Source organism: Bombyx mandarina, chromosome 18 (assembly GCF_030267445.1).
Source record: "Bombyx mandarina strain Sakado chromosome 18, ASM3026744v2".
NCBI classification, from domain to species: Eukaryota; Metazoa; Arthropoda; class Insecta; order Lepidoptera; family Bombycidae; genus Bombyx; species Bombyx mandarina.
In genome coordinates this window covers 3178301-3200827 of record NC_143224.1, presented here as the reverse complement: position 1 = coordinate 3200827, position 22527 = coordinate 3178301, and the positions used below count along the sequence as shown (strand labels likewise).

General features: G+C 39.0%; 1 protein-coding gene across 3 annotated transcripts in view; it reads right to left on the bottom strand.

The window, feature by feature from the left end:
* DAAM (disheveled-associated activator of morphogenesis-like protein) overlaps positions 1-16051 on the bottom strand; it is an 88874-nt gene extending 72823 nt beyond the window's left edge. For 2 of the 3 annotated variants that reach the window (XM_028176077.2, XM_028176078.2), the window contains exon 1: positions 15818-16051. Coding sequence is in view for 1 of the 3 variants with exons in the window: in XM_089734789.1 (XP_089590915.1) it covers positions 14929-14958 (30 nt within the window). In the remaining 2 variants the exon portion in view is untranslated. Of the gene's footprint in view, positions 1-14928; positions 14974-15817 lie in introns of those variants that run through there. The other variant, XM_089734789.1, reaches the window with a different exon arrangement.
* Positions 16052-22527: the final 6476 nt, after the last annotated feature.

The following is a 22527-nucleotide window of genomic DNA, read 5'->3' as shown; positions in this document are numbered from 1 at the left end:
TTACAATCAAATAAATCGACCGATATGCGAATAATTAAGTTCTATATTAACTTTACGAAACGTTGTTCGATACATTATAACATTCGTCAATACAATCGACAATGTTCATTATAATTATTTTATTACTAGCTGACCCGGCAGACTTCGCAGTGCCTCAATCGATAAATAAAAGACCTAAACCTTCTTTAAGTTCGAGAATTTTCATATTTATCTACCTTTTAAACCTTCTCTGGACTTCGACAAATAATTCAAGACCAAAATTATCCAAATCGGTCCAACTGTTGTCGAGTTTTAGCGAGACTAACGAACAGCAATTCATTTTTATAAATATATAGATAGATAGATTATTATTATTAATTGTTCATTATAATATGAGTGGTTTTTTTCTCCCCTACCTATTCGCTGCTAGCATAAGGGGCTATTCTAACTACCCCCGGACTGGTAGGTGAGCTTACGAGCTCAAGTTGAGAGAATTTGCTAACACTAGCCTAAGCAAAAGCAGTACTTCGCAGAATCGACCACCGGATCGGAATCACGACCCACCTTAGAAGGCGGCCCGGTGAGAAACTCAGAGAGCGGTGGGTCTGTACATGCTTCTTGCTGAACTATGTAGTAATTGTCGTATCTTCTACGATGGCATATCCAGACCAACAAAACTGAATTCACAATAGTTTTAAAATTCATGTCCAATTAAGTCATTAAAAAGATATTTTAACATTCAATCAAAAACGCAATTATCTGCGAAATACTAGCCAGCCCTTGAACCATAAACGTATAGTGAATAATTAACATTATCATTACCCCGTAGAACTCAATGCTTCATACATACGCACACAAATAAATGAAAAATCACTCTAAGTATCTGTAGGTAAGCAATAAAATTTATAATTCGAGCTCATGTCGTCGCAAGGCGTACAGCGACATTCACATCACGATGTCTATGAACATTGGTAACAACATAACACCGGTGGGCAACTACGAAACAAATAAAGCCTAAACAACCTCTCTATAAACGATACGACTACTTTAATTTAATCAAGTCATATATACGAAATACAAAAAAGATACAAAAAACATCGCTATAAATCAATTCAGTATCAAAATTAATTTAACTTTAAAGGTCGAATCATGAAAACACCCATACATGTATGTATATTAAATAATTTCAATAATTTATTTAAATTATTTATCAAGACATGTTAAACAAACTTCATTAGTTCATCTGGGTTGAGTAGCACTAATATTACGCCAGGGGGCTATCGCAAGATAACTCACTCTAGCCGGCCCTATCTAGGCGGACTTCGGACAGCCTGCCGACCGAGAGGGCTGGTGGTCGTGGCGCCGACGACCACCAGTCCGGCGTCCCGAGGAGGAAAGTGATGGAAGAGATGTGCTCCGCACTAAACGCTCCACTTTCCCTCCTTTTCCTTTTTATGAGTCATGCGAGGTTTGGACGTTGTTTGTTGAGCGACAGGAGGTTTTAGTCGATTCGAGTCCGACATGCTTCGCCCGCCATCCCCAGTGGGGGGCGAAAGTCCGGCGATTTCCTTCTGATCAAAATAAAAAAGAGGGCCTATCGCCATTCGCTCAACCCCTTAGCAGCTGATAGACCGATCGAGTACCTAAATAAACTAAAAAGCAATGTCTAAAGAACTTCAAAATAAACATATCAGATTGAAATAATATTTAATTTTCAAAAACAAATCACATTGCGTTTTCAATCCGAAAAACGGATACAAGCAGTTCACGTTACATACAAAAACGCAATTATAATGCGGACAACATAAAGGTATTAGTGAAAACACGATTCAAAGAGAAATTCGTACAATTTCACCGAATTCTTGCATATTGGCACCGCGTATTGGTCTGTTTTTATACGATTTAATTGAATTTTGATTCATCGACGAGCCACCAGAGTCACACTAAAAGACTAAGATCAGAAATACACGATTTCAACATTTCAAATTGTAATTGGTTCAAATGTATTAGAAATATTTGTCGTAAATTTTTTATTTTTTATTTCTTTATAGTCTGGATCCATAAATACAATTCAACATTCGTGGGGGTTGGTGCTTCCCGCTTCCGTAGGTTTAACCCGCGATTCCCTACAAGTGACCCCTGGGTGGTGCTAAACGGGAGCCGAAAACATAACCGGTGGTAGGACTTAGTCCGACTGGCTGGCGACCACCCTCCAACTAGAGTCCGCCGCCAAATAGCCTAGCTGTGTTCCGGCGTGTGGGTTGGAGAGCCAGTTCTATCCCTTCCCTTTCCCCTTCCTTGTTGTGGGTGAGTCTTGGTGACGCCTGGAACTTGCGGAGCAGACGTGCGTGCGAACTCACGGGGCGTGATTGTTTGACGGGGGTATAGGGAGACCCAGTGAAACGGTACCCGCTGCCGCCCGCCGGTCAGTAGGGGACCTGAACCCGGGTGTCTCTACTAAACTCCGCCCCGGGAAGCTGTCCCGCCAACCGGTGTAAAATTCTGTCGTGCGGTCGTCGTGCCGGAGTCGGAGACCGGAGTGGATCCCGGCGATCGCACGCAGAGTGGACTGGGGGCCCTTCCATGCCCTGCGTCGGTCTCTCACGCAACCCGTGGTCGAGCACGTACTATGTTCCGCGCTTCATTCAGGTGTTGCCTCGATCTCACCTCTAACATCCTACCTCTCCTTATCCTACTCTCCGGAAATATAACAACTTAATTAATGAAGTCGAAAAAAAAGAAAAGGGTTTTACAGGCGGCTCCCCATTCCACATTTAATGTGGATTTCAGCAATGTCAGGGGCCTACATAGCAACCTTGACGCCGTACACCACCACCTTGAGACGGCGCAGCCTGCCCTGCTTTTTTTAACGGAGACGCAGATATCTGCTCCGGATGATACCTCATACCTTGAATACCCCGGCTACGTATTGGAGCACAACTTCCTGCGTAAAGCCGGGGTGTGCGTATTCGTCCGGGCTGATGTCTGTTGTCGCCGTCTTCGGGGCCTCGAACAACGGGACCTGTCCCTCTTGTGGCTGCGCGTAGATCACGGGGGCCGTAGCCGAATCTACGCGTGCCTGTACAGGTCCCACAGCAGTGATGCAGGTTCAGCTCTGTTTGAGCATGTGCAAGAGGGGACTAACCGCGTGCTTGAGCAGTACCCATCTGCGGAGGTGGTGGTTCTTGGAGACTTTAACGCTCACCACCAAGAGTGGTTGGGGTCCAGAACCACTGACCTCCCGGGTCGGACTGCCTACGATTTCGCCTTGGCCTACGGCTTCTCCCAGCTGGTGACACAGCCCACCCGTGTCCCAGATATCGAGGGGCACGAGCCTTCTTTGTTGGACCTTCTGCTGACCACAGATCCCCCCGGATACAGTGTGGTGGTCGACGCTCCGCTTGGATCGTCTGATCACTGCCTTATTCGTGCTGCCGTACCACTCTCTCGTCCTGATCGTCGAATGACGACCGGGTATCGAAGAGTTTGGCGGTATATGTCAGCAGATTGGGATGGATTGCGTGAATTTTACGCATCCTACCCATGGGGGCGGTTCTGCTTTTCCTCTGCTGATCCTGACGTCTGTGCGGACCGTCTTAAAGACGTGGTGCTCCAGGGGATGGAATTGTTTATTCCCTCCTCTGAAGTGCCCATTGGGGGTCGCAGCAGACCCTGGTATAATAATGCCAGCAGGGATGCTGCACACCTCAAGCGGTCCGCATACGTGGCATGGGATAATGCCAGGAGACGTCGGGATCCTAACATCTCAGGGGAAAGGCGGAAATATAACGCCGCTTCCAGGTCCTACAAGAAGGTTATTGCCAGGGCGAAATCGGAGCACGTTGCTAGAATTGGCGAGCGACTGAAGAGCTATCCCTCTGGGAGCCATGCTTTTTGGTCGCTCGCCAAAGCTGCAGAAGGTAACTTTTGCAAGTCTAGTCTCCCACCACTACGCAAGTCCGATGACAGTCTGGCCCATAGTGCGAAAGAGAAGGCTGACCTTCTGGTCAAACTCTTCGCCTCGAACTCGACTGTGGACGACGGGGGTGCCACACCACCGAACATCCTCCGGTGTGATAGTTCCCTGCCGGAGATCTGCTTTACACAGTGTGCAGTCAGGCGGGAACTCCGACTCCTGGACGTCCATAAGTCGAGCGGGCCAGACGGCATCCCTGTAGTGGTTCTGAAAACGTGCGCCCCTGAGCTGACGCCTGCGCTAACGCGTTTGTATCGCCTCTCTTATTGCACTAACAGGGTTCCGTCTTCATGGAAGACTGCCCACGTCCACCCTATCCCCAAGAAGGGTGACTGGTCGGACCCATCGAGCTATAGGCCTATCGCGATAACTTCCTTGCTTTCCAAGGTGATGGAGCGAATAATTAATATACAACTCCTGAAGTATCTGGAGGATCGCCAGCTGATCAGTGACCGACAGTACGGTTTCCGTCACGGTCGCTCAGCTGGCGATCTTCTTGTATACCTTACTCACAGGTGGGCTGAAGCCTTGGAGAGCAAGGGCGAGGCTCTTGCTGTGAGCCTTGATATCGCGAAGGCCTTCGACAGGGTCTGGCATAGGGCACTTCTATCGAAGTTACCATCTTACGGAATCCCCGAGGGTCTCTGCAAGTGGATCGCTAGCTTTTTGGATGGGCGGAGCATCACGGTCGTTGTAGACGGTGACTGTTCTGATACCATGACCATTAACGCTGGCGTTCCACAAGGCTCGGTGCTCTCCCCCACGCTTTTCATCCTGTATATCAATGACATGCTGTCTATTGATGGCATGCATTGCTATGCGGATGACAGCACGGGGGATGCGCGATATATCGGCCATCAGAGTCTCTCTCGGAGCGTGGTGCAAGAGAGACGATCAAAACTTGTGTCTGAAGTGGAGAACTCTCTGGGGCGAGTCTCCGAATGGGGTGAATTGAACTTGGTTCAATTCAACCCGATAAAGACACAAGTTTGCGCGTTCACTGCGAAGAAGGACCCCTTTGTCATGGCGCCGCAATTCCAAGGAGTATCCCTGCAACCTTCCGAGAGTATCGGGATACTTGGGGTCGACATTTCGAGCGATGTCCAGTTTCGGAGTCATTTGGAAGGCAAAGCCAAGTTGGCGTCCAAAATGCTGGGAGTCCTCAACAGAGCGAAGCGGTACTTCACGCCTGGACAAAGACTTTTGCTTTATAAAGCACAAGTCCGGCCTCGCATGGAGTACTGCTCCCATCTCTGGGCTGGGGCTCCCAAATACCAGCTTCTTCCATTTGACTCCATACAGAGGAGGGCCGCTCGGATTGTCGATAATCCCATTCTCTCGGATCGTTTGGAGCCTCTGGGTCTGCGGAGGGACTTCGGTTCCCTCTGTATTTTGTACCGTATGTTCCATGGGGAGTGCTCTGAGGAATTGTTCGAGATGATACCAGCATCCCGTTTTTACCATCGCACCGCCCGCCACCGGAGTAGAGTTCATCCATACTACCTGGAGCCACTGCGATCATCCACAGTGCGTTTCCAGAGATCTTTTTTGCCACGTACCATCCGGCTATGGAATGAGCTCCCCTCCACGGTGTTTCCCGAGCGCTATGACATGTCCTTCTTCAAACGAGGCTTGTGGAGAGTATTAAGCGGTAGGCAGCGGCTTGGCTCTGCCCCTGGCATTGCTGAAGTCCATGGGCGACGGTAACCACTCACCATCAGGTGGGCCGTATGCCCGTCTGCCTACAAAGGCAATAAAAAAAAAATAAAAAAAAATTCGTTCAATTTCGATTTCAACTTTCGAGAAAAAAGATCCAAAAAACATAGGATGTAGTTACTAGTGATTCGAATGAAAACAGATCCTTTTGCTTTTTATATCTAAATACCGCTTCTCTTTTGAAATTATTAACGAATAACAATGCTACGGCTAATATAAGTAAGGTCTGTTATATACGATAATTATTTGTTTTTTTACTGGTGGTAGGACCTCTTGTGAGTCCGCACGGATAGGTACCACCACCCCGCCTATTTCTGCCGTGAAGCAGTAATGCGTTTCGGTTTGAAGGGTGGGGCAGCCGTTGTAAGTAAACTTGAGACCTTAGAACTTATATCTCAAGGTGGGTGGCGCATTTACGTTGTTGATGTCTATGGGCTCCAGTAACCACTTAACACCAGGTGAGCTGTGAGCTCGTCCAGCCATCTAAGCAATAAAAAATGTAATACTAAAGTAAACTACAACATTTATGATCATATATCTTTATGTCTCCGCATACATAAAACTAATTAAAGAACCCATCTAAGCTAGTTCCTAGTCGTATTAATAATAAAAAAACAAAACTAGCATAAATAGTTTGACCACAAAGCAGAGACGACAAAAAGGTCAAGGTGACAGTAACATTTGACTGTTTCGAAAGGATTTACTGGGATCTAAATGCTTCGAATTACCGTGAATCAAATAATAAGCACATAGAATCATAATCAAATGTAAAACAATTCTCAAATAAATTATCAACTTTTAAATAAAATTCAAACAAATTAAACATTATTTATTGTATGAGGTAGTTTTATTTTCTGTGGTTCAGTCTTAGACAAACTTCAAAGTTGAGACCTTTTTGAGATGCACTGTAATAACACTTACCTGTTTTGTTTTACTCTAATGTTTTATACACAAAAAGACTTCGAAAACGCTACACTATCTCCCTTCTTGTAAGTATTAGAAAACGATGAGCATTCCGATAAAATTCTTGAAGTATGCGGGTAGTTACCTACGGTACACGCGAAGGATTTACTGCCAGGCATTTTTTTTTTCCCAAAAACAAAACCATAATCCTGTATTCAGGAAGAACTCAAATTATGACACACCCAGAAAATCAGTATTAACCTCATATGCAAATTAATAATTGTACGCGGAAAAGCTTTTGCCGCCAACAAAAAAACGGACAACATTCGGCACCTCGTAAAACGAAAATTACGCCATTTTTCAATTAAAGCATCTTTATATTTTATTCGCTACGGTCACGCCGGAATTCGTACTCTGTGAAGCCAAGAACTAGTTTTACGCTTGTTTTTGTTCACATTCCCAAGAAAACGCGAGTGTTACCTAAATGCTGTTACAGACGACGAACGTAAAAATTGTTCACTTTCTTTTCGCATATTGGAGATAATAAATTTAAAACATTAAAACATTAAATTATTATTAAGTGTCGCGCCAATTAAAGATGTTTAACATTTTGAAGACAAAATCAGGTATATATTAATTCCACGTTGGTAATATTACTGAATTAGCTTAATCAATATTGTATTCATACAAATCAATTGTATAACAAAAATTTCAATCGTTATTTTTATACGTCGCAATCCTCATTCGCGAAGCATTGTTAGGTCTCCTTTGGAGGCGCTCGGGCAGTTCTTAGCAAATCCCACCCCTCCTGGCAGAGCCTTTGCTCGCCCACCTGTCCTGGTGAAACTGGAAAGGCCTCCGGGCCACCAGTAATCTTTCAATCATAAAAAAAAACGTCGCTATCGATCCACGTCTACAACTGCACTTAGTTTGACAAATTGAAATTACTCCGTTCATACCACAATAATTTATAGAATCGAATAGATATTTTTCAAATTGATCAACCATCCAACGAATCACTACGGAGTGGAAACAATTTCATGCCTTTTGGACAGACATTTATTTTTTACGTTTTTTCGATATTCTTAATTTAAAAATTCACTTTCACCGTAAGATATAAATTTAGGCTTTATAAACTTTCAATGTTAATAATAAATTATTAAAATAAATGATCTTTTAAATTTGTTTGCTCCAAATATTATTTTATATCAGATGTTTATTTTCTCAAATATTCATATAAAAACGGATATTTATTCTTATATTTTCCTTCTTCAGTAAGCAATTTAACATTACTCTTATTATTCATTACATCTTTAAATTATATGTTTTCACTTCTATTAGGAAAAGTAATTTTTAATTTAGAATATTGGGAATTGGGTTCCCATAAACCAGGTCTCCCCAGGCGTCCCGAGGGGGAGGGTTATGGTAGAGATGTGCTCCGCACTAAACGTTTCACCTTCCCCCCTTTGCCTTTTCATGAGTTCTGTTACATGCGAGGTTTGGATGCTGGTTGTTGAGCGACAGGAGGTTTTAGTCGGTTCAACTCCGACATGCCCCGCCCTCCATCCCCAGTGAAGGGCGGAAGTCCCGCGATTTCCTCCTGACCAAAAAAAAAACGGTACGAACAAAACTTAAATGAATCTGTGAAGTTCGCTAATATTATTAATATTTTAAATATATTTAATACCCGCATGAATGTAGAAAAAAGTCACTAAGTTTTGCCACGACTATATTATTTGGTCGGAAATATAACTCATAAGGCTGATTTACAGAAATCGAAAACCAATACATTTCAGCAAACAAAAAACATTTGGAACCTGAAAGAATGAGTATATCAGAGGAAGTGTAAAAGTGGCCCCGGTAAACAACAAATTAAGGAGCGGACGGTTAGCGTGGTATGGATATGTGATGCGTAGAGAGAAGATGCATGTGACTAGGAGATGTATGTAAATGGTAGTGCAAGGTAGAGGGGGAAGAGGTCGACCGAAGAAGACATGGATGAAGTGTGTGAATGACGATACGATCTCTCATAGAGAGGAGTGAGTGTTGAGATGACGGCTGATAGAAGAGAATGGAAGAGAAAAATTAGCTGTGCCGACCCCACATAGTGGGATAAGGTGGAGAAAAAGAAGAAGAAGGCTGATTTACAGAAATCGAAAACCAATACATTTCAACAAACAAAAAACATTTGGAATATTCGGAAAATCTTCAAAAATCAATTCAAAATATCTCAAGCGCACTAGGTCATTACGTTCAGTTATAATAACAGAATGCGTCGAAGAAGAATTTATGGTAATTCACAGTGAAATTCGAAGATTCAGAACGCACGCACCATAAACAAAATTTTCTATTTTTTTATTTGCACCTCTCGATACGAGCTGTTCCGGATTCGGCGGGAAAACGATCGTAAAGTAAATAAAAAGTAAGTGCCGTTAACTAGAAAAAAAAGGAGTAAATTAATATTAAAAAAAAAACAATGATTGTTAGACAGATAACAATAAATTGATTTTCATGGTAAGATGACAAACTATATTACTGGACAATACTGGATTGGATATTAATAATATACTGGCTGCCATAAAAATTGGATTATTATTTTAAGCAGATCTAAGTTAGCTCTATATTCTGCACAACACGAACCCAAGTAAAAATTAGTAAGTTACTGTGCGTTGACTTCCTATAAAAATGTCTCGTATATTTTTATAAATCTCTCAATTTCAGATACATAATTATGTGTTTTGGGTATTCCAAATATAAGTATAAATCATTTTTTTACTAAATTCGCTCTTACATGGATATGTGCATATTTTTGTGATTTTATAAAAAACAAACGCGCATTTAGCCTCAACACGGTAACGAAGTTTTTTTGTGTGCCCTAAGATACGTATACGTCGTACACCTATAAGCCATTACTAGATCATCCAACCCGCTGTTCACTTTCACTGTTCACCATGACTATCTCTTTGTTAAATTTAACACCGTTCTTTTAAGCTTTCCAGTTTTGTTTGGTAATTATTTTGCATATCATTATATTATGCGGCGAAGATTATGTTAAATTCATCAACAAAGTAAATGCTGAGGTTAAGCTAATATAAATATAGCACTTTGAAATGTCGAAACATGTTGATAGAAAAGAGAGAAATACTTGTTATTTTCTATCTAGTCATTTTATTTGTGTATGTATAACATATCATTTTAAACACGAATTTAAGTGACTTTAACATTATTGTAACAAAGGTTTGAAGACAAATTTTACATACACGTAGCTATACAGATGCTATACATACATAGCATTTTTTTTGTAATTCATTGCCAAAGGCTACAAAAAAATATCTAGAACAGACATTACAAATTGAAGTTAAGGTTTTCGCAAATAAATTTCATCAGTTACGATTTGATTTCAAACGATTTGTTTCATTGTTAAACCGCGAATTATTATCGAAAACTTACATTGCTCTAGATATTTTCACAACATACCCCTATTATATTTAATATTTTATTTATAAGCAATTACCAATCAATCAATCGCCTTCCCTCCATGTTATTTGTAATGATTTAGAAGCAATGGCTAATTGGCTTATTTTATAATGGCAATATATAATGGCAATGGCTAATTGGCTAATGGCTTATTTTTTAAAAGATACTCATGAGGATCTGCAATACCAATGTAATTTTACTGGTGGTAGGACCTCTTTTGAGTCCGCACGGGTAGGTATCACCACCCTACCTATTTCTGCCGTGAAGCAGTAATGCGTTTCGGTTTGAAGGGTGGGACAGCCGTTGTAACTATACTTAGACCTTAGAACTTATATCTCAAGGTGGGTGGCGCATTTACATTGTAGATCTCTATGGGCTCCAGTAACCACTTACACCAGGTGGGCTGTGAGCTCGTCCATCCATCTAAGCAATAAATAAAAAAAAACCCAAACGGCTTCCAACTGCTTAGAGTTTTAGACCGACAATACCCAATGACCGTAAAGCATTTCACAAGTAACATCGTCTCAATGGGTTGCAAAGTGCCAATTTCCGTTACCAGTACAGACAGAAGACAAACAACAGGTGGTGTTAATTATGACACGGGAACTTGGGGTTACCAAAGGCGAACAAGTGAAGTCCCGTGTTTTCGTAGCTCTCTGAATAATTTACATTGAGTGCTCGACTTAGTTGTGAAATTGACTTCAATAATTGTGAGCGAGCTAACGTTTTTTACACTTTACTCCGCTGTTTACTTCTGATGTTACCATTAGCTAGCCTAATTTGGGTAGCCAAACTTTAAGCGGCCCATTTACCTAAAGCTATTCTCTCTATTATTCTCTCCTCTCTATTCTCTATTATCTATTCTCTAATCTGTAATCTGTAATCTCTAATCTCTAATCTCTAATCTCTATTCTCTATTCTCTATTCTCTATTCTCTATTCTCTATTCTCTATTCTCTATTCTCTATTCTCTATTCTCTATTCTCTCTATTCTATTTAAATTAATCAATTCGTAGCACTACAAAAACATAAACTCATTGTAACTATCAAAAACAAATACATAGAAACATGCAACTGATTTAATTAAAACATAATAAACTTTTACACCCTTCAAATACAGCGTAATAATGCTTTTTTTTCCACAGGATAAAATCACCGGATCCCCACCCGCGCGGCAGGTGGGGTATGTGGGATAGCTTAACTTGACGGTACTATTGTAATGTCGACTATTTTAATATTGAATTGTTCTCTTGCGAGCGAATAGGTGAGGTATACGTTGCAGTCAGTATGTTGCAATTGAAATGGCTGATTGTAAAGGTTCTGGTGAACGGGATCGTTCAAGCATGTTCATTCGTTTCTAACCTTGATAATATGTTGGATTATTTATTTGTGCGAGTTAAAATCATTGTACTGAAAAAAGAAATTTACAATATAATCCTTTTAAGTTCGCGAAATATGCAAGTAAATATGAGAGTATTAAGCAGTAGGCAGCGGCTTGGCTCTGCCCCTGGCATTGCTGGAGTCCTTGGGCGACGGTAACCACTCACCATCAGGTGGGCCGTATGCTCATTTGCCTACAAGGGCAAAAAAGTAACGTTTTGACATACTCTTTTTTTGGTCTAGAGGAAATCACCAGACTCCCGCCCTCCACTGGGGGATGGCGGGCGGGGCATGTCGGAATCGACCCGACTAAGACCTCCTGTCGCTCAACAACCCACGTCCGAACCTCGCACGAGACAGAACTCAAGAAAAGGCAAAGAGGGGAGCGTTTTGACATAGATTAAATTTGTGTATCGTGCAATATCACTAATGGGAAGACGCGGATGCGTATTGCCATTCTGTTTCTACACACTCTGAGGCATTCAGGCATTTTAATTATACGGATAAGACATTATAATGAGAGGTGAAAGGCTATTTGGTTTAAGCGACATTTATCTTTGTAATTGAAGATCCGTTTTATTTGGTATTAGCATGCACGATTCGATGTTTTTAATTGAACTTTAATTATATGTACCCCATTCAAATAGAAGTTTTATTGTTCTGATTTTTTTTTCCAAATTATAAACTTTAAATGACTCTCATGTAAAGTTGAAAAAGTGTCGCTTAAAGCAAATAGGCTTTGACCCCTCGATATGATAGACAAGGCCATAAGATATAGAGACATGATTAGATATTACGGATCATGTCTCCAGCTACCTGGCGGTATTTTCGCTATGGTGTCTACAAGTTTTACAGCAAGTTTTACAACAAAAGAACACAGAGTCAGTCGTGATCTTGTCCGTGTCACGGCTATACGTGCAGCTGGACAAATACGAAGTGGCTGTTTACCAGTGCACTAAATTATGTAAATTTATTTAATTTCGAAATTAAACACCCAATTTAACCACCTCCTCCTCCTCCTCGCGTCGTTTCCTCACTGCTGAGGGTCGTGACCATTATAATTCGACATGATTTTACTCCTTGTGATGTCCCGCCAGCGCCTCCGATCATTGGCCGCATGAAGGGCGTCGTGGAATGGGATCTCTAGTGTGGTGCGGATTTGGTCGAACCACCTTGTCGGACTGCGCCCGCGCGGTCTCTTTCCCTCGATCTTCCCTGTCACGAATAGTCTTTCTAAGCTATCCGGTGTTTTCCGAGCAATATGACCGAAGTACTCGAGTGCGCGGCGAAGGCAGAGTGTGGACAGTCTAGTCTTGATCTGCAGTTGATCTAAGATAGACTGATTGCTTCTCTTCGCTGTCCAAGGTATCCGGAGCATTCTTCTCCAGCACCACATCTCAAAAGCATCCACGCGTTTGCGATCAGCTGCTTTAAGGGTCCAGGTCTCCGCTCCGTATATAAAAATGGAAAAGACCAGAGTGAGCACCAGTTTTGTCTTTGTTTTCTGGGTAATGTTATGGTCCTTCCAGATTTTACCGAGCTGGGTCATGGCTCCCTTTGCCATTCCAATACGCCGTCGTACTTCAAGTTCGCTGGATCCAGTGTTGTTAATGTTGGAGCCTAGGTAAATAAAGTTGTCAACAAGCTCAAGGTTTAGTGTTCCACTAAGCTCCAACTTTTTTGTGCGATCAACGACCATGATCTTAGTTTTGGATCTGTTGATGGCGAGTCCCATCTCCAACCCTATCTGCTCCATCCTGTTCAGAAGCTCTGTCATCTCTGCTTCTGTTGTGGCAAGCAGAGTGGTGTCATCTGCGTAGCGCAGGTTCGTCACTTTGATACCACCTATGGTTATGCCTCCATCCCAGTTTTCTAGGGTCTTGCGCATGATGTATTCGCCGTATATATTAAATAGAATGGGTGACAGAATACACCCCTGGCGAACTCCTCTTCTGAAATTAAACGGGTTTGACGTAGTGTTGTCGACCCTTACAGTGCCCTGACTGCCATAGTAAAGGGATTGGAGAAGAGCTATGAGGTGCATGGGTACTCCGAGTTCCTGAAGGACCCGCCATAAGCAGTTCCAGCCAACGCAGTCAAACGCCTTGCTGTAGTCAACGAAGCACAGGATAACAGGTGTATCGAATTCGTAGCATCTTTCTATTAATTGTCGGATGTTTAGGATCTGCTCACGAGTACCTCTGCCTTTGACAAAACCAGCCTGTTCCTGAATTTAACCACCAATACAAGTAAATACACAATGGAAAGTAAACATGAAAAATGAATAATATAATTTAAAATATTTCACAATTTAATCTCGCTTTCGTTATTATTATCGTATTATTTCCGACATTTCCAATAGTTTAGTTTTCGTGGTAGCCAGGTAAAAGTAGTAGAAAGTACATATTATACGTATCGCGAAAACCAAAACAATTCATTAGAAAATTGTATTTAGAAAATCTAATCAAAAATTCTAAAGTGGAAAATCCTGTTGCATCAATAAATAAACCAAGCCTTAATATAATAATATGTCGAGAAATAATACCTAATGTACAATATCCAAGAACATCGCAAGCCATGGCAATAAAGTTACTTTTGTAGCGTGTCGACGAATGAAACCGAAAGCGTTATCAACGACGTGCAGTACAACGACCCCGTACTAACAGTAAGAGATGTTTCTAGAAGAATTAAATGACTGATCATCTGAATGACGACGTTATCCTCGGATTTGTTTATATTTTTTGTACAGACGACACGTAATTAAAACTAGAGGGTAGTTTAATACTAACTATCGCAACAGATTTTTTTGTAAAAACTTTTTATAAATTATATTATAAAAATATTCAAATGTTTGTTTTTTCGTATTTTAGACAGCTATTATCAACACTTCAGAGAAGGTTTTTGGTGTACTACATTCCGTAGTGTACCACAATAATATTTCTTCTGCAAAGCAGTTGTTGGACAATACAATTGATACTTCAATCTCATGTCTTAAGGTCACTAATGACCGCTAAACTCTAGGGGAGCCGTGGGCACGTTCATTGGTCTATAATAAAAAAATTTAAATATACATCGCACTGCATAGTTATATTTAGTATTTAAAACGCATTATCTGTTCTTGTCTCTAGTTATCTCCTTAGCCTGCATGCATATTTTACCGGTCCGGCATGTCTCTCTCACTACATTATGAGAATGCTCTATAGAATAGGGGGAAAATATTTGAAAGAGAGATTAAACTTAGACTAGACCTAATAGAAAATGAATGTACCCTGTCGGTAACAAATACCGAACCGACGCAGACGCACGATATGCGCCCGAGCTTAAAGAACGTTCTTGGCCTTTTGTAAGAGCCGATGGAAGTAACTTTTAGTTTAAAATATATGTCAACTAGCATGTTCGTAATGCTAAATTCTAAAATCAATAAAAACTCAAATTAACAACGAAAAAAAAACTTATTAATAATAAAATAAACAAAATAATCATATCATAATATAGTACCATGTCAAATGTTTTTCTTGTTCCATCCATTCGCAGTTGCCCGAAAATTCTGTCTTTAGGTCTTCCGCCCAGACAATAATTACAACACACAAAACGAATATTTACAATTTCAAACACTCGATGAATTATTGTGACAGCCGCTGATTCGTACCAATTTCAAATCGATTGCCAATAAAATTGTTCAACACGTCAACTTTTCTCCGGTCGCTTTAAGCTTATTATTCACGTTAAATAAATTCTGAACCGAAAACATTCACTTGAAACTGTAATCTAGAAATACGTTCGTTCGATTAACGTTTACTTACTGCTGGCTGTAACATAATGAACCAATTTTAACGTTTGTTACATGCAAATGAGGGTATTCTATAAAACATTAATTATAGTACAAAAAGAAGTTCAAATAACTACACAATATTTAACGCTTGAAAAGATTGGAACTCAAAAAACAACCAATTTAATCCTTCCGATAATAATTAATTAAAATTAATCCGATAATAATTTAAGATCGTGACACATTTTTACATAAATATTAAATCAAACAGTCGCTAAAAAATAATCATGCAAATTACTAAGTAATCAAGCAGCCTCAAAACGCATTCTATGACATTCTAGAATCTGAATTTCATATTTTTAACAACTTGTTTGTATTAATGAACTAAAACCACGGAAACCGCATGTAAATTTTTATTCAAAAACACACCCAGTTTTATTTTAATTAATTAAAATATTTTGTATCAATTACGAGTTTTTTTTTAAAATGTTTGTAGGTATTTCAACTGAACTCTTTATTTTTATGTTTTTGCCGATTGCGTTCGTTTAGGATTACTGAAGATATTATAGGGGCCTGAAAAAGAAATTAAGAAAAAACTTTATATCGCTACGTATTTACCGAAGTATTTGTCCGAAAGACTATGCACACTTAAGCCACAAATACCATTAAAGCACTGTCCACAGATTAAAAAACGCGCGTAATTTTAACTGTCAAAATTTTTGTTTTGTTTTTTAAAGCACTGCGTCCTCGTTGTATTCAGCCCAAAATCGTCAATTCGTCGGAATCGTACGTTTGAGCGACCCAGGCATCGCGTCCGACGCGTGTTGCGGTCGTGTACCGAAACAGGTGACTGACTGACTGCAGTTGCGGTCGCAGCCGATCGCATGAACGATTAAAATCGCATGGCAGGCAAAGAGTTAGCTGAGGTGGTTTTGTAGTATTTGTAAGGTGGGAAGTTTTATTTAAAAGAAGCATTTATATGTTTCTTTAATAATTTTTTTAGGTGAAAATGGAAACAATAAAATATGCATACCTCGGTAATTGTTAAAACAGTGATCTCTCAACTTCAAAGTCACTAACGATAGTGAAAATCATCTCAACTATTACTATACAAATTAGATTAGTTTATTGTAACCCAATTTTAAATTTTTTTGCACACTTTTGTTTGCTCTCCAGACAAACTGGATGTTCATTATCTGTATAATATGTCTAATATGTAATATATCTAAAACTATTTAAGTATGTATGTCAGTCTCTGGTACCCAGAACTCAGAGAATTTTCTTAAAAAATCCTCTTGATAGCTCTCACTCTTGATTTATTTGTTTCACTCTTTCCCCTTCTGTTTACTCTTTTTCATTTTAACAAATTTTATTGTATTGTCAGCTTATTTCAATAGCTTTGTCGAAGTAAACTAGTTCTGCTTAAACTAAAAACTGAAAAAACTTTCATTGGTATTATAATCGATGACATTCCAAGCTCCTAAGCTATCTGAATCAAAGTAGGTAGCGATGTCACAGCATAGTTTATAGAAAATAGAAAACAAACTACAGTAATAATTGTTTATTGTCTTTTGTTTTTATTGAGCGTCAGCTATATGGGACAATGGGTATTAAACTAATCGTTTAGGGACTATTACCATGAGGTTAATCCGATTGTGGACAATCGCCTTTTCGCATTAAAAATGTACAATTTCCAAAAATATTCGAAATTGAGTTAATATGCGTAAACATTTGATATCACCAGTATTTTTCTCATAAATAATGTCAAAAGAGCGTAGTTTAGTTTTAATATTTTTTTTATAATTTACCTATATTTTGACTACTTACTATTAACAAAATTAATACATAATTTTATCTTACTTTAAAAGATAGATTAATGTAACTGGTAAGAAATAAAAAAATAAATGTTGCAAATATGATTAATATTAAAATTATTACATGTCAAACCTTTAAAACACTCTCCTGTAAAATTAGTAAGTTTTGAGATTATACAGTTTTAATGCGAGAAGTCAAAATGTTCTCTGATGATAATTAAACACTCAAGTATCAATATAATTCATTACTTTAACACGAAGACGTTCAAATTCAAGCCACGGTCATCATTATCAGAATAATATGCTCCAGAAATACGCTAGAAATGTGTTTCAAATAATTGTAAATAGATATGCTTTAACAAAAACCGACTTCAAATAGAAAGAAAAAAGATATTCCAAAACAAATTAATATACACTAAAAACAATAATCATCGAAATCGGTTGGCGTGATATTGGGTTATTGAGTTATTCATCTATTTGTCGCGCACGTACTTAATGCAAATTTAAGACTTATATGGTTTTCTCATGGATACCATTATCAGAACTGGACTAAATTGAAATGGGACTACACGGGAAGCGTCAGCTTTCTAATAAAAAAATAATCATCAAAATCGATTCACCCAGTCAAAAGTTATGAGGAAAAACACAAAAAAAAACATACAGTCGAATTGAGAACCTAAAAATAAGATCTCTCAAATTACATATACTCGTAATACGATGGAAACACAATTCACATTTAACGAATTAACAATATACCACACCAAAATTCTCATCTTTGTTCCTGAATAAGCGACACCCTAAAAATTAGAAAAAATTAGATAAAACCAAACATTATGTTCTTCTTATATTTCCCTTATAGGTAGACGAGCATAAGGCCCACCTGATGGTGAATGGTTACCGTCGCCCATGGACCTCATCAAAGCCAGGGGCTGAGCCAAACCGCTGCCAACAGTAACTATCATTACCAATCGTCGTGTTTTTAACAAACAATATCCGAACGCACAAGTAAACCACATACTTAAAATAATTTGAGAAAATCGGTCACAAGTTAAATTACGTACGCATTAAGAAACGTTTGGTGGTTACGCTGTTTTGATGCTCAACTGCCGGTGAAAGAGCAGTTTCGCGGTACACAGTGTTCCAATTCCTGGTTTTGTAAATACAATAAACAATTAAAAGTGTTTAGTCCATTGTTTAGTGTCGGTATAGGATCGCAACACCCTATTCCCGTGGGTATCGTGTGAGGCGACTCGATTCACTGGAGAATGGATAGCACGCTTCTCTGAGCATTTAATATCAGTGAAGTGTGGGATCGCGAACCGGCATGTACTAGTGGTAGGGCGTGCTGTAAAGCCTGCAACTGTTGCTACTAACATTGCCTATATCTGCGTCAAAACAGTCAGGCGATCCGATTTGAAGAAAAACAATATAAATGAGACCTCAATTTTATATATTTCAATAAGTAAACATACACAGAAACTAAAGATGTCGTCCTATACTTTGGACTCCTATCCAATTCAAAATCAGAATCATCAGATTGTCCATCTGATTCCCTCCTAAATAAAATCATTGTAAAATATTCACAATATGACGATGCTGTCATCACCAAATCCAAATAAAGATAGTTGTTTAACGTTACTGATTATGAAGACTTTCAATCAAGATAACGATAGGAATTCTCTCGAGTTGTAGATATCTCTCATGGTCGAGTCACATGTCGCATTGAAACTGTGAAAGTATTTTTTGCTGAAAGTAATTCTCCTTTTAGATGCACACAGAAAAAATACTATTACTGATCATCAAAAGCTAAAGTGCAACTCAATTGCATCGGAGTAAAGACTAGACACTAAAGACTAAAGACTTTCTATATCTAGAATCACTCAAAAACTGAAAACTTAATCAATCATGCGTACGCGGTTATGAAGTTTACTGGTATCTTTGGGCATATATGTTTAAGAGCTGTCTTAAGAGATGAGAGATACACACAAGTCTCAACAAGTATGGCACCTACTGTATTTTTTTATTTAGTCTTAACTGAGAGACAAATTAACGATTTAACCATAAAGGTCGATAGAGATATTAACAATGCACACTTATGAAGCCACTCCACTATAGCCACGTTCCCTGAACTTCCCTTCCCGGCAGCTAAGCTCTCGAATTCATCCATCCGTTCTAAGATAGCAACAATGTCACTGGACCGGCACCGATTCTTCCGTCCCAACAAAAAGCCCATTTGACTTATATAATACCAGCTCTTTTCAAACCAGCCTAACTCAGCTCTAACACGAATGAAACATGTTTGTCTTGCCCTCCATGGTATTCTAAGAACCTAAAGGTGGCGCTTCACACGCCATAATATGCACTTTGAAGCAGAATATTAAAAGTAAGCCCAGCGATAAAACTAAACCACAAGAACATAAATCACAACACAATCTTTGATTTGCGGTATAGACATTTGGCGGCCACTTTATTACACGTACACTTAAGTCCAATAAATAACGTATTGCAGACGTGTGCCATAAAACGTACACTTTCCACTGCACCATCAGAGAAGAGGCCAACTAAATGACCTATTTAATTGGCGGTTGTTCTTGCCTGGCTACAAATATAATATCTATCAAACAATGGTAAGTTTTCTTCAAGCAATTTTGTGCACGGTTTCTTCGTGTACATTTCAATCGAAAAAATAAGACAATTTTACATTACTCCCTCATGATCCTTATGAAATAATAATAATAATACCACTTACCTCATTCAACCTCAATGTTCAACCGAGAGTTTTAAAGAAAGCGAACATCGGTAGCATTTTGTCCTTGTATTGTTCAAGTAGACGAACAACGGTATATACTTAAATGTAGGCTAGTACTTTCTACATTTAAATGCAAAAAATACAGCGTACCTTGACCTGAAACAAAGAGAAGTACTTTAATTAACGAGCTCGAGTTTAATTTGTTTTGTAAAATGTTACATAAAAAAATTGTTGTGTTGCTGTGCCTATTATTATACTAAGCAGTCAGCCCACTTAGGGCAAAGGATGGTCGAAGTTCTTGGACAACACAATACAATACAACCAATTCATTCAATATCTTCGACTCCTTACGCAGAACTTGTAAACTTCTAATTTTACATATATACAAGTTCCGAACGACATTCGCTACATTGGTATGAAACCCGCTCGATGAAAGTTCTCCTCTTCGTCATTCTCACTACAAAAACGATGTTTTTTGGAACGAAGTTCCTTATGGGACGATGCGGAGGGGTACCCTAACCGGAAAAAAGCGTCCGTAACGTAAGAATTTTATTATTTATGTATAGTCTTAGTATGATGGCTATACGTCTAATTTATAGTTTACGTGATGACGGTTATTATTATTATTCATATAAATAGGTGTTTCTTTGTATATTATTATTATTACAGTAAAACCTGGATAAGTGAGAACTGGATAAGTGAGAAAACTCTATAAGTGAGAGTAATAGCCAGAACCCGTCATTTTAAGCTGCTAAAACCTCTATTAGAGAGAAACAGAAACCTCTGTAAGAGAGAGTCGTTTTTCCCTCATGGACCTCCGTAAGTGAGACTGCAACTTATCTATACCTCTATAAGCGACAGTCGAGCTTTATTTATTTATTTTATTTAGAAGGAACAAGTGAAAAAACAAATTACAAATTTAACATCTGCTATTTTATGACTCATTCTTAACTTTTGTGGAACTTCCTACCATTGTTTTCTCGTCAATATTGAACCTATTCTATTTCGTGGAACTAAATAACGTTGTTATTTTATCGCATTCTTTTCGAATGGACACGTGTGCCTGTGTACCGTCCTGTTTGTCGAACTTACTCAGTTTATCGTTAATTAATTGCGAAGAAAAGTTCTGTTCTGCATCATGTCAAAACGGAAAATTAAAGTACTGTCATTAAGTGATAAACTCAAAATAGTGAATGCGTTTGAATTCGGAAAATCGCGAAATGAAATTCAGAGGGAGCATTAGCGAGAAACTCGGGTTAGTGAGAAACCTCTATAAGCGAGAATGAATTGTGCTCCCTTGAACTCTCGCTTATCCAGGTTTGACTGTATATATTTTTAATAAATCATTGTGAATAAAATAAAGTTGATAACTTTGTAAAGTAGTATTTTTTTATTTTGATCAATAAAAAAAAACACAATAAAAAGTGTATACCTGAATAATTATTTTCTTTATACCTCGAATAGAAGTTAAAATTAATATTTTTATATTAAGGAACTTCGTTCCTATCCGGCGTCCCACGACACCACACATATTTTTATTTTATACTAGCGACCCGCCCTCGCTTCGCTTCGGAAACATTAAAACACACATGAAACCAAAAAAATAATTTTTTTTTTTTTTTTTAAAAGTAGCCTATGTTCATCAGGGACAATGTCGGCTTCTAATGGAAAAAGAATTTTTCAAATCGGTCCAGTAGTTTCGGAGCCTATTCGAAACAAACAAACAAACAAATCTTTCCTCTTTATAATATTATAAGTATAGATTACACCACAATCCCTACCAACCCTCCCGCTCCCGTACCAAAACGGAGATTAAATTTTACAGTAATCAATAGTTAAAAAATACTTATTTCCTGCACCAAACGTCAAGGTCGGCATTCTCTCATTAAAACAACCGATCATTACGATACATTAAGCAGTAAGTCAATCATTGTTACTACATATTTGCCACTAGCTACTTTGAGTGTTAAACTTTTCATGTCTTTGATTCACAAACGTTTACACTTTCGAAGTTTTAATTTTTACTATATTTTTTAATATCTTTAATTTAATTCATGATTCGTTTCATTACTACCTGGAAGTACTGCGAAAATGTTCTTACTCCCGTTGTGGCTTGAAATAGAAGTTTCAACTTCACTGCAATAATATTTTTGTTATTTTTCAAGCTGTCAACTCGATGAGATCCCGATTATTGTATCAGGTCCGACTCGGTTGGAACCGGTAAGTCCTTTTAAAGGTATTGGTTATCCGGTATCTGGATAAGCGTGCTGCCTTTTTTCCCCTATTCTGGTAGCCTCAAAGAGTTATGCCAGCTTCACCGAGCGAGTAGGTGAGTTCACGGAGCTGTAACCTGACGTAGCTAACACTAGCCCTAGCAAGAGCAGTGCTACATAGAATCTACCACCGGATCGGAAACGCGACCCCACTGAGAAAATCCGGCGAGAAACTCAGTGGGCTGTGTTCGAGGGGATCTTGCTGCCTACGTGTTATCGCGCACGTGAAAGTTTCCAGCACCAGAGACCCTCTTGCTTAGCACCCACTCTAGGACGCTTCGCATTTTTTTGTATTCCTTCGACAATATTTCTTTTACATATAATAGAATCGATCAATACCTAATTAAGATTTGCGAGAACAAGATTATTGTTTTTCATTAATTTTACCATATCCCACGTTTAGAACTCTTAGTCTCGAGAACAACCACCATAGTCAATTATTTCAATCATTATACGTTCTTAATCGCTTATAGCACTCGGCAAAATGCAACA